Here is a 13,578-nt window from a genome sequence, read left to right on the forward strand (position 1 = left end):
AAGGCCCAACATTTGTAAAACAAGAGCTTTTTATGGTAATTTTCAAACATACACAAAAGCAGAGAAAACAATATAACGTATGCACGTGTACCCGTCACCCACTTTTAACATCAACACCTGCCCACTCTTCTTTCATCTACCCTCCATCCTCACTTTTTAAAAAAAAACTTGGACTATTTTAAAGCAAATCCAGTATATCATATAATTTCACCCATAAATATGTCAGAATGTATCTCCACAGATAAAGCCTTAAAAAAACAATCGCAATACCATTATAACACATATAACACAATAATTTCTTACTACTCTCTAAAACCCAATCTGTGTTCAATATTGCCCAATTATCTCTGAAAGGTATTTTTTACAGTTGGTTTGTTTGAATCAGGATCCAAACATGGTTTACATATTGCATCTGGTTGACATGTCTTTTTAAAATTGATAACATTTTTCTATTCCCATCTTTTTTCCCTAGGCCATGTATTTGTTGAATAAAACAAGTCATTTGAATATAGATTTTCCTATTTTATGGATTTGGCTGATTGACTTCTTGGGTCATTTAGCATATTCCTCTGTGCTCTGCATTTCTTTTATGTTGGTCATGCTAGAAGCTTGATTAGATTCAGGTTTAGGGGTCTTTTTGGAGGGTTGGGGAGGGGAGAAGTAAAAGTACTTCACAGGCAGAGATAGGTGTTTCCTACTGGGTCACATCCAGAGGCACATAGTGTCCTGTCATTGCACTTTTGGTGACGCTAAGATCAATCTGTAGATTCAGCTGATGTCAGCCTCATCTGTCCTTTATGAGGTTCCCCATCAACCCCATCACCTGCAAGCTATTGAAGATCATTGCCTAGATCTGTTACTTCATCAGTGGTTGCCAAAAGATAATGTTGTCTTCTAATTTTGTCATTTCTTCTGCATTTATTAGCAAATTCTTCTATAAAGATTTTCCCGTCATAAACTCCTTGGTTACTATGAGATATAGGGTACAGACTTAATTCTTTCCCTTTATTATCAGTTTTCAAAATAATGAGTTAGTGTTGGAGTAACCTCCAGAGGTGACCCATGTGGGTTTTTTTGTTGTTTTTTCTTTTTGTAACTTTAGGAACTTCTGAGTTCAACTTATGGATCTTATATATTTGATGTTTTGACCCATTTTAATCATTATTCCTTTTCATGCTCAAATTGTCCCTTTGGTCAGTGGGAGCCCCTTTAAGTTGGCCTTTAAATCCTTTTGACACACAGTGGTCTTGAATAACCTCGTAACTTTCTGGCATGACAAAATGTCTCAGGCAGGCTCATCTGGCATATTTCCTGCACCAGATCTGCAGTCAGCCCTTCTCCAACTGGTAGAATCTGGCACTTTAAAAGTGAAAAGTCTCCCTTGTGCCCAGGAGGCCCACTTTCTGTAGGATAAAGGATACTTCTGATAGTGTGGTGTCCATCTAATTCCCAGAGCTAGATGCTGAGCTCTCTCATTTCCCAGACAAGGTGTTCTCTCCTGAGTTGGGACTTCATGCATGCTGATTCCTTTGCCTTGAATGCCCTTCTACTCCTTGTCCCTCTGACTCAGTGCAAACCTTGCCCTTCCTGTGACACATTCACCCACTCTGGCAGGTGACTTAGGCCCTGTCATCCGTTTGTTGCAGCAGTCAAAACATAGCATTAAGCATTTGTTTGCTAGATGGCTTCCCTCCTTGGGGTTGCAAACATGTCTGGCACATACATAGCAGGCCCTGAGCTTTTCCCATTTTCGTGCCTGTTTTCCAAGCATGTCAACCTTGGTCTCATCTCTTTCTGCTCTGGTCTCTGTTTAATTCGTTTCACCAAACTTTTCACCGAGCACCCTCTAGATAAATCACCAGAGAATATTTACTGAGCATCTACTATCAAATGTACGTTACATACATGATTTTATTATTCTCAGCCTGTGAGGTAGGGATTATTATACTCATTTTACAGATGAGCAAGAGGAAGCTCAGTGAGGTGGCTGAAAGTCCCACAGCTATGGAGTGGCTGGACTAGGATTTCTTTAGTGCATCTGACTCCTAAAGCCCAAGATTTTCCCTCCATATCACTGTCCATCAAATGTGGTCCATGATCCACCCACATCAGAAATGCCCAGGGAGCTCATTAAAATGCATGCCTGGATTCCACCTCAGACCTACTGACTCAGAATCCCAGGGAGATGGGGATGGAAAACTAAATTTCTAATGTTTCCCTAGAATGATTTTAAACAATTATTATTCTTTTGAAACAGTTATTATTATTTTGAAACAGTTAAAACATTCAAAAGGTTCAAAAGAGTATAAGTGAAAGGCAAGCAGCCCACTCCATTCTCCAGTTGCCCGGTTCTCCCCTACCTGCTGCAAAGAGGCAATCACTTTTCCTTGGGGTGACTCAACACACTGAAATTTGAGAACCACCTTTGTACTTATGGGCTAGACCCAAATGGGCAGGTTTCTGCACTCCAGAGCTCACAGCGAAACTGCAGGTAAGACCACCGTTCAGCGGCAGGTGCCCCAGAAAGGGGTCCCCGAGTCACCAGCAAAGATGGCAGGGACTCCTGCTTAGGGGAGTGTCTGCACCTGTTGTTTCTAGGACCTTAAAGTCTGCTCAGCTCCTGCCATCACTTCATGTAGGAGGCAGGTCCCTGCACAGGTAACTTTGTCACAAGCAAAGATCAGGAATGAACAGTGGGTAAGGGGAGGTAAGACACGTTAGGATGAGCAGGGGGAGCCTGCATAGAGGTCTAGAGCTGGAAGGGTCTGAGTAGAAGCCTAATATCCAACCTTTCAACTTGTGTTTCCGATTATTTGTGGTAACCATCCGCTTTTCCCTGTAGGATAGATTATTTAAAATCTGTGATGTTTAACCTTTCTAGGATCATAGACTCCTTTGGGAATCCCGTTAGAACTATGGACCTTCTCCCCAGAAAACTGCATAGACACGTAGAACTCCGTAGACTATTGCAGAAGCTTCACAGACCGCCAGCCAAGATTACTCAGGGATATCTAGGAGGCCCAAGTTAAGAACTCCGCTTTTAGATGTGTTCCTTGTTGTACTATAACTCGGTTTACAAAAACTCTTTCTCTGTTCGTTTAGAGAGCCTAAACTATGTCGCCACTTGCAGCGAAGTGCCCTGGCAGTGAACCAGAGGCCAGCTGGCCCAGGAAGTGGAGGCAGCTGTGGTTTCGGGCCACTGAGCCGGATTGCCGCGGGAAGCACCCACAGACAGGTAATGGCTGCCATGGGGGACGGTGGGCCTCTTCCCCAGCTTTTAGTGTCATCCGGCCGGGCCGGAACCCTGTGCTTCGGGAGCATTTGGTGATCTGTAAGCAGAGCACCTGCACCCCCCACCCCCGCTTTCCTGGGTTTCGGGGAGCGAACCCACCCCGGATGGGGGAGCGCCGGCGCACGACCCCGCCCGCAGAGCTGCGCTGGGAGCCACCGGGCTCCGCATTCATCATTGTTCCTCCAGCGCCTGGCACGGGTTGGGGCACAGGCAGGGATGGTGGCCTGAAGCGCGCCGTCCCTTCCGCGTCGCCCGCCTGCCAACCTCTCACCCCCAGGTGTTTCCACGGCGCTTTCAAGGGCCAGACCCTGACCGGGGCGCTGGCGACGCGAGAGGGACAGAAGTCCAAGCCCTGCCCGCTGCGCGCTGGGCGGGCAACAGCCAGCGGGCGCAGGAGGCACCGGGCGGCGGAGGGACCTGCGCGCGCCCCCGCCTCGCGCCGCGCGCCTCTGACGGCGCCCCCGGCCCCGCCCCCGGCCTCCGCCTCCCGCTTCCCCCCTCCCCTCGACGCGGCCGCGCTCCGGTCGGCCGGCTCTATGGGGAAAGCGGCCGCTCTGTGCAGAGGCGGCGGCTTCGGTGGCCGCTCCCGTGGGCTCTCGTCGCTGTTCACGGTTGTCCCCTGCCTGTCCTGCCACACGGCGGCGCCGAGCATGAGCGCTTCCACACCCGGCTCCGGGCCGGAGCCCAAGCCTCAGCCCCAGCCAGTGCCCGAGCCTGTGCCTGAGCCGGTGTCAGAACAGGTGTCACAGCCAGCTTCTGAGCCGGTGCCAAGATCGGAGCCTGAGTCCGAGAAGACGTCTGAGCCAAGGCCAGGGTCCAAAGAGGAATCGGAACTGCTGCAGGGGTTGGGGACGGGGTCAGGGCCACGGCAAGAGTTGCGCTCAAGTGTAGGTGCTGGGCCACTCACAAAGGGCTCATCCGAGCAGCTACCAGCGCTGGAGCCAACAGTGGGGCGCGTGTCCTTGACCAAATCTGAGCCAAAGCCTCTGCCTCTTCTGCGACCGGGACACGTGAGGACGTCTCTTGGGGCTCCAATGTCAGGGGCTGCTAGGACCTCCACTGCCCCCACGGTCGAACTGCCTCTGGACAGCTTGAAGGGCTGGCTCCTCAAGTGGACCAACTACCTGAAGGGCTACCAGCGCCGCTGGTTCGTGCTCAGCAATGGCCTGCTGTCTTATTACAGGTATGGAAGTGTCAGGGTGGGGCATCTGAGTTTGGAGGGTGGTGATGCTGCAGTGATGGTGAGAGAGGACATCCAGGGTTGGAGGACACCGCCACTAGCCTAGGGTTGTTTGGGAACATGCCCTCTAGTAAGGAGAAATAATGCCTCCGGCCAGCCTCCAAGGGCTGGGGTGCTGGCCTCTGGCATGAGAGCCCCCTGTGGACATCACCTCTGGCACGCTTGGGTTTAGGGAGTGAGGGAGTTATCTGGGGTCTCAGGGCCCCTCTAGTGTTGGTAGTTGTGGGACCTGGGGTGGCAAGTCACAGTCAGCCCCCCAACTCCTTAATTCAGGAGCTTTCTGGTTTAGGAGCTAAGATCATTGTGTTAGGGATTGAGGGGGACAGTAACCTTGTTCATTCCTTGGGATCCACTCATGAGAAGGGCTGCCTGTTCCCTCCTCAGTTGGTCTCTCTGTCTCCCACCTTTCCTGATGCCTGCTGGTTGCCAGACCTTGGGCTGGGCACAGCAGCCCCCTAGATGTATCAGACTCAGCTCCTACCCTTCAGGAGCCCGTCTTGGCATTCTGTGGATAACCAGGAAACACCCCACTGTGACCTTTCTTATCCCAGAAGCAGCATGGGATTCAAGTTGAAGTCCAGTAGTGAGATAGCTAACACTGTCTGCCCACCAACATTGATTGAAAGGAGGAAAGATGCTGAAGGCTTTCTCTCCTTCCTCACTGGCTATTGCCTTGGTGTGTTCCCTGGGGATGGCTGGCTTAAACTCTGAGCTCTCAGGTCACTCTGTGCCATTGGTCTCAAACCTGAGTGAGCATCAGAATTCCCTGAAGGGCTTGTTGACACAGAGTGCTGGGCCCCCTGCTGAGTTTCTGCTGCAGTGGGTCTAGGAGGGGCCTGAGATTTGGCATTTCTGAAAGTTCCCAGGTGATGCTGCTCCATTGTCATTGCAAACAGGCGGGCCCTACTTTGCTGTTTGCTGAAACTCAGGTCACCTTTCTCACCTCACTTGGCCAGGCTGTATCCCTTCAGGTCACCTACCATAGGATTTATATGGTCCTTCCTGGCCTTTTTTGGAACATAGCCTCTAGAGGATGGTTGAGTCTATGATGTCTCTGAGAATTTGGGAGCTCCACTAAACTTAAGTGATGGTTCCCACTCCAAAACGGAGATCACTGTGTTTAATTCCTGGCAAAGGAGAAAGCTGACATGTGTTTCTTATGCGCCCTTCTCATGTGCTGTCTTGGTGCCCCTCGGCCCACTCAGTTGTATCATACAGATCACACTGAGTGTAATGTTTTTAGAGTTAGGCAACTAAGCAAAAAGAGATCCTTTTCCAAACAGTGTCTTTATCTCACTTGCCATCCTCTGTCAGGTAAGTAAACATTTTACCAAAACAGGCAATGATAGGGATCATCAGTGATTTGCTAGAAATAAGTATCACTCTGTCTTCTTAAAGGCAAGGGACGTAATACATGGGGCCTGTCGGCTGTGGACCACACACACTGTTTTATGTTACATTCATTTATTTTATCCTCACAAGCACACTGTGAGTTGGGTTCCAGGGTTGTCCTGTTGTATAAATGAGGGGTTCTGAGATTTGACAGAGGGACATAGCTTGTCCGAAGTCACCAGCCCAGCAGGCAGCAGAGAGAGATTCTGACCTGGGCCTTTTGTACTCCAAAGTCTGTCCCTGTCCCAGATGTGTGTCCTTCTGCCCACTCATCCTTGAGTTCAGCATTTCTGAGTTATCTGTATTTTATCAGGTAGTACTAACCTGTAGAGGTCAAGGTAATATTTACAAGTATAGTGTCCCACAGTGGCAAGAAGGCCTAGTTCTAGTGAAAGCAAAACCTGACCTCATGCATGTTTGTTGTTTTACTTTAATTGGAAGAGTGAAGATGTCCTGTCTTCTTTTCTTAAAATAACTCTGTGTAGAAAGTTGGCTGATTTCAAGGTAATCTCAAATGTGCAGATTCTGCAGGTAACTAAGGAAGATTCTTATTGCTTGCTGTTAAGGTTGTGGGGACAAAAACTGGTTTAGGGGAGGAAGGGATAGGACAAGTTTCTTGTGTGTGTGCTTGTGTAGTCCAACTTGGTAGTTTTATTTTGGGACCTTTTTAGATTCCAAGGTGGGCAAGATTATTGCTTGACTTGCCTGGGTGGAATGCATGACTCCTGACATTTGCACAGGAACAGTGCTCTCGTTTAGTCCCATGTGAGGCCAGTCGCAAAGATGTCCTCATTCCCATTTTATTGGAAGGGAAACTGAGGCATAATGAAAGAGCTCCGGTGGCTTACCCAGAGGCCCCCAGTTTGTGGGCTATGCCTAAATGCTTCTGGAGATGAGTGAGTCTCCGTGTGCAGAAAAGGCCCTTCTGAGGTGCAGCCGAGATCGCCACTTCTTCCCTGTACTCCAGTTCTGCCTTCTGGAAAACACTTGGGTCTGCCTTTCCTCATGCCTCCCGGCACTTCAGGTGTTTGACACTGCTCTCCTGTTCTTGCTTCTGATCTGAATCCTGCCTTCCAGACCAGGCATGGCCATCCTGCCTGCTGAGGTCAAGAACTGAGCACCCTCCAGGCCCATGGCTCGTAATCCTGACAGCAGCAGGGTGGGTTATCTGGGGCTCCGTCTGTGCCCAGTACCATGTGTGTGTTATCTCCTCCCACCTTCCCCACACCCCTAGCCCTCACTGGTTCTCCAAGTGTGTGTGGCTGGAATGGAGGCAAGATTCAGGTGCTTGTGAGCTGAAAACAGAGTAAAAGAATTTTTATTTGTGATCTCCTTTCCTTAGGGGCCAGGTAGAATCAGGTTTACCTGCTGGGCTGATGTGACTGTTGGAGAAGGAATCAGAGCCATTTCTCTTGCTAGCTTCCCTTTTGGAAAGACCACTCTTTTTTTTTTTTTAAACTAAGTGAAGCCTGGTGTTTGGAGAAATTTCTTTGGAGAAAATATGGGCACATATTTCTTGTGCTCCCTCCTCCATCTCATCCTCCAGCCTGCCCCCCTCCAGGATAACCACCACCCCAAATCCTGGTCACCCTCCCCTTTCTTTCCTTTTTATTTAGTTTTATCTCATCTACGTGAAATTTTAAACAACATATTTTTCATTTCAACCGTTTTTAACTTTATAAAAAAGGATATTTATTCAACTGTGTATGATTTTGGGGGTATTTATTTTGACTGCTTTGTAACAGTCCAGGATGTGAGTGTCCCACTTTTTCTTTATGCATTTTCTTCTTGATGGGTGACTGTGAAAATTCTTGTACACGTGCAGGAGTTCCTCTTGGGTTAAATCGTTGGGTTGTGGAGAGTGTGAATACTCACCTTACGTAATGCCAAACTATTTTCCAAAGCAGTTGTACCAATTCATACTCCCACCGGCAATTAGAGATTTTGTGGACCTATATCCTTTCCAACACTTGGTATTGTCAGCATTGATTTTGCCAGTCAAGTAGGTGTACTGGGGTATCTTGTAGTCTTGACCTGCATTTCAATCCCCATTATTTTTACCTTGATAGAAAATCAGTGGGGGGGGGCTGGCCCCGTGGCCAAGAGGTTAAGTTCCCACGCTTCGCTGAGGTAGCCCAGAGTTTTGCCAGTTTGGATCCTGGGCATGGACATGGCACCGCTCATCAGCCATGCTGAGGCAGCATCCCACATGCCACAACTAGAAGGACCCACAACTAAGAATATACAACTATGTACCGGGGGGCTTTGGGGATAAAAAGAAAAAAAAAAATTAAAAAAAAAGAAAAGATCCGTTGGGGTTTGGATTAGAGCTTCTCAGTTGAGTATGGCTTCCTCGGGTACTTCTGTCCTGGATTTTGCTTGGAAAGCTCGTTTAATCACTTCAGCTTATTCTAAGGGAGAAAGTACATAGTGCCAACAGCTGGACTTAGCAACATTCACATTATCAGGAAAAAAATGCTCTTTGTAAATATTGTCACATATAGAGTTTCTGGGTAGTATGCGTAATTGTTGGCAGGTTTTTACTTCTTTCCAACAGCGTGCTAGGAATATAAATAAACACAGAAGACAAGATTCTTATTCCATTGCTTGGCACCCTTAATCATATAGCACATGTCTATTTGGATACCAACAAGGAGAATATGGTTTTGTGCTCAGTGTTTTTTAGGTTGTTAGTTCCCATTAAAAAAATTTCATGCTCAGTTATCATCTCATAGAGAACATGTTATTACATGAAATTAGAGGAAAATTCATAAGTTATGTGGAATCTTCAAAGGTATTGGCTTCAGCAAATCCTTAGGGAGAGAGTGTTCCAAGTATAAGCTTTTTCCACATTAATGACAAAATTGATCTGGTTAAGCAAAGTTCTGTTTCGTTGTATTATGAGTTGCCTGTTTGGTGACATTATAAATGACATTTGTTTCCCAGGAAGTCCTTTCAAACAGAAGCATTTGTTTTCATTCATTTATCGTTCAGACTGATCTATGGGTAGGAATGGCTAAGCCAGTTGGCAAAGCAGGCCTCAGAGAAGTCTAGGTCTGTAAGAAAGAAGGCTTCAGTCAAGTGAAAGTAAATTTAGAGGGTGCTCTGGCTGAGAAAGGTCACTGAACATTTGGTGAGCTGGGACCATTTTGGGCCGGTAGCCACGTAACTGAAGACGGCACACCAAGACATCTTTGCCTCTAGGAAGGATCATATACTCATTCCTCCAGTGATGGCAACTCTCAAAGGCAACTCTCCAGAAGACTGGGTGCCAGGGAATAGTAGGGTTTTCAGTGTCAGGTAATACTCGAAGGATTGGATTCAGCTTGAATATGAAATATCATTCAGTGTTTCATACTGTGAGACTGTTAGGAAGCTGAAAAGGAGTACACAGGTTGATAATGTGTAAACATTTATCTGACGTATATTTTCTTGACATTTAACACAAGGGTATTGCAAAGAGGCCATGAGTGGACTAGCAGCATATTTTGGAGGAGCACAATGCCAACCAATGTTCTTTGCAAGGTCTAGAGACATGAATTGTAATTTTCCCCACAAAATCTGCTCCTCCTCCTAACTTTCCTCTTTCTATGAATAGCTGAAAACCTCTGAGTCGTGCTGGCTGCCTCCTCCCTCTCTCATCCCACATCAGATGGAATTGCTGAGCCCTGCCTATCTCTCTGCTCTTGTTCCTCCTCTCCAATCCTACTGCCATAACGTGGTTCAGGTCTGCCTTGTGCTTAACTGCTGTCCCAGCTTCCAGCTTCCACCCTGGACAGTGCATCCCCGCTCTGGTGCTACTCCCCACACCGATGGCTCTGGAGTTGCCTTGTCTTCTCCAGGATTCTCTGTCAATAGTTTAGTCCCCTGTGTTAGCAGTTCCCTGCACTGGATTTCTCCCATGTGAAATACCTACAGTGCCCTTGACTGGCCCAAGGACCATGTCTTCCTCCTCGGGGAGTTTGCAGGGTGTGTATGTGGGCATCTCTGCAGACACCGAGGCCAAGTTCAGCATCCTCTTTGTACTCTGCATGGAGCCTAGCATGGTGCTTTGCCATTGATACACTCCCAGTAACTTGGTAGTCTCAGTGGATGAGTGAGTGAATGAATGAGAATTGCCTGTGATTTTATGGGATTTCAGAAAGCCAAGTATGTTAGTGCAACTTGGATTTTTCTTAATTTGTTTTCAATTTCAAAAACCTGTTTGCTGAAATAAGATTGGGAAGATAACTTGGAGATTGCTGGCTTAAGCCAGGAGTGCTAGAGAAGTGACAGTTGGAAATGCAGATTACCTGGATATATTATGTTGACAGATTTGAATGTGTTGAAATAGGCTCAATGAACCAATAGCCTGTATCTGTGGTCCTCATTTGTATTTCCATAGGGTTGCAAGTGTTTGTGCGTGTTGTCTGTATATACCTAGGATGATTTGTCGCTTTGTAAAGTATGGCAATGGCTGGAGGAATGGGGAGCAAAGATAAAACTTTTAAAACTTTTCACAGTCTCATAGCTCTTTAAACTGGTTTCATGTGTGCCGATGGTTTGCCTTGCATGTGTTATATGTGCACAACCCTGTGGGAAGCAGGCCATGGATCAGAGGTTAGTCCTCTAGCCTAAAATGTTAGATCCAACTGGATAATAGGCCCTCACATCTGTGGGTTCTCTGTAGGTGTCAGAGCGATTTCCAGTTCACAGTGTCAGTGAGGAGTGCTGGTTCTTCCTTATTGTCTTGTTAAATGGAGGAAGAAGTGGGAGCTCATGGGCAGCGCCGGGACTCAAACAACCTTCTAACTCCACCTGTGCTAAGTTGTCCGCCCACCTCACATTGGGACACTCCTTGCCGGGGTCCTGTGTTGTCGTCTCCAAGGCTAACCCCAGGTTCGATGACCTGCTAGGAGCATTCAGAGGACTCAGCACCGAGCTGTGCTCACAGCTGTGCTATAATTACAGCGAAAGGAGGCAAAGCACAATCAGCAAAGGGAAAAGGGGTGTGGGGTGAAGTCTGGGGAAACGAGGCACAGGCTTCCAAGGGTCCTTTCCCGGTGTAGTCACACAGGACACACTAACTCCTCTAGCAACAAGTTATAACAAGACATGTGAGCTGTTGCCAACCAGGGATGCTTGTTATAGACTCAGAGCCCAGGGTTTTTACTGGGGGCTGGTCACATGGACACCCTCTGCCTGGCATATTCCCAAAGTCCAGACTCCCATAGGGAAAGCAGGTGTTCAGCATAAACTACACTGCACAAGCAGTTTAGGTGTAGTCAGCCACCATTACCAGTTAGGGAACGGGACGGGGAGCAGGGAGCTCTCCCCTTTCCAAACTCCCAGAGGCCAACCAAGGGCCAACCTTGGATGCAGGCATTTCAAAGGATGAGCAGTCTCAGGCCTGCTCTGTCAATTCTTTTCCTCAGAGGTCTGACCTCCCTCCTTGCAGACTTCAGTGATGTCAGTCAAGGGTAAGGGCTGACACTCATTCTGGTTCAAGGAGTTTGAGTGCTTACACCTGGCTTTGAGTGGCAGCGTGGCTTCTTGTTTCCTGTCAGAGAAAGCACATGCCCTTCTTGTAGGATGACTAACGCACGGAGTGGTCTGCTGCTCTGTGTGCTGAGAGCCTTCTCTCTGGAGCCTCTGGCCATGTGGTTAGCCCTTTGTTGCTTCATAGACACTTTTCTGATCTAACCCTTCCCCAAGGCCCTTGGTGACTCGGGTCTTGCATACGACTAGGGTACACTTGCCACATGGACCTCCTTCCTGCACAAGTACTTTTGTGCCTTTGGTGGAATGCCTGGTGTGAGTTCTTCAGCTGCTACTGACTCTTGTACCTTCTTCAGGGAGGGTCTGTTAAATCCAAGAGCAGAGCCCAGTGAACAGTCTGGAACATTGTGACAGTGAGCATCTACCTGCTTTGGTTGTATCATTTATTGAGGACCAACAATGTACCAGGCAGTGTGGGAGACAGACATGCATACTGTTGTCAAACCACCTGGTGGAGGAGGAGAAGTCTGCATCCTTCCTGGCCAATCAGTAAGAAGCCCGCAGGTTCAGGCGAAGTGCTGGGAGCTGGGTATTCAAGAAGGTGCTTTCACATCTCCTGTAGTCTTCTGGGATGTAGTTGGCAAACTGTCAGCAAAGAAGACAGTCCTGTAAAAGGGTGTGGGTTTCCTTAAACCAAGATCTGCTTATCCCACGGGGAAGGAAATATGGAGGAAACAGGCCTGTTTCCTGGACGACTACACTGAATACTGGCATGCAGGGAGGAGGAGATGGTAAGGAACACTGAACAAAATTGAAATTGGCAGCTTGGTGTGTGGTGAATCACATGCCAGGTGTCACCACACAGAGATGAGGCTTTAAGAGGCTCCTTTCATAATCATACATACAAAGCAAACCGTCAATGAGTTTTGGGTCGTGCTGGGTGCTATATACTTTTTCCTTTTACATGAGACTCTTTCCCACGTTTGTTTCCGTTTTTAAGAGTTCTCAGAGTTCTAATCACTTAGCTTCACTCTTGGCACCGCGTCACATCCTCAGCCGCAGGTCTGTGCATTTAATACTGATTTAACAGTCTTGACTCACACCATTTGATCTGCATTGCTGGGCCATTGCCTAAACCAAGAAGAGGGCAGATGGCATTGCTGAGCTTGCATAGGAAACTGCCAGATTGTGTTGTCCTTTGAAGCAGCAGTAGGCGCTGTCTTCCTAAAATATAGTGTGTGGCTTCCCTGGGCTCACCACTCACTGCTCTTCCCGGCCGGGTCCCCACCTCCCTTTCTCTCTCCCCTTCCCCTGGCCTTGATCCTTCTTCCGCCCAACTTGCCTTATTACCCCTCTGCAAACCACTTGCCTTTCATTCTCCCCTGTAGATCTCTGCACCTACCATCCCCTCAGCCAGGAGAACCCCTCCTCATTGCTGTGGACGTCCTAGAAAGGCAGTCTTAATTCTAGCTCGTCTCAGCATAGACCTGCTTAGATTCTCCTCCAATGAGCTGGGCTTGTGGAACCATCCTTCCTCTGATGCCCTCTTGTGTATTATGTCATTTGGCTGTACACTCCTGTTAGCTGGGTGTGTTGGTCTGTTTTTCTCCATTAGATTAGCACCTCCTTCCTCCCCACCAGGGCATGGGGCTGTGTCTTCTCACGATAGTGTCCCCTGGGGTGCTGGGCATAGTACCTTGAACTTAGTAGATTCTCAGATTTCAGTGAAGTTGTTTTACAGACGATATACTTTCTAATTTTTATCTTTTTGCATCTTGTGAAGACCCAGAGTGCAGCCTGGACTATTGCAGTAGCTCAAGGGGGTATCACTGAATTTCCAGGAGAATGGAGTGACAACAGGGGCTACATATGGCCCAGCTTTTCAGCCTCTTTTCTGAGGCTTAGCATGAGCCAAGGATATGTGGGGGTACTGAGAGCTCACTGTATTAATTTATATTTAAAACTCTTTGATACAAAGAGTTTTAAACATATGTAAGAGTAGACAATAGTGTAATGAACTCCCATGCACCCATTACCCACTTTCAATAATTATTAAGTTCCTGGATAGTCTTATTTCATCTCAGTGTCCCCTCATACTATTTTGAAGTGAATCCCAAACATAATATTTTACCTGTAAATGTTTCAGTATATATCTCTAAAGGATATTTAAGAACAT

At 47.5% G+C, this 13,578-nt stretch overlaps 1 protein-coding gene across 8 annotated transcripts in view; it reads left to right on the plus strand.

Moving 5' to 3' along the window:
• OSBP2 (oxysterol binding protein 2) overlaps positions 1-13,578 on the plus strand; it is a 183,215-nt gene that overhangs the window by 15,030 nt on the left and 154,607 nt on the right. For 4 of the 8 annotated variants that reach the window (XM_046639620.1, XM_046639623.1, XM_046639621.1 and 1 more), the window contains one exon: positions 3,103-4,475. In XM_046639620.1, coding sequence (XP_046495576.1) covers positions 3,115-4,475 — 1,361 coding nt within the window. In that variant the 5' untranslated portion in view covers positions 3,103-3,114. Of the gene's footprint in view, positions 1-3,101; positions 4,476-13,578 lie in introns of those variants that run through there. The other 4 variants (XM_046639624.1, XM_046639627.1, XM_046639626.1 and 1 more) reach the window with 4 other exon arrangements.

This window comes from Equus quagga, chromosome 15 (assembly GCF_021613505.1).
Source record: "Equus quagga isolate Etosha38 chromosome 15, UCLA_HA_Equagga_1.0, whole genome shotgun sequence".
Taxonomy (NCBI): domain Eukaryota; kingdom Metazoa; phylum Chordata; class Mammalia; order Perissodactyla; family Equidae; genus Equus; species Equus quagga.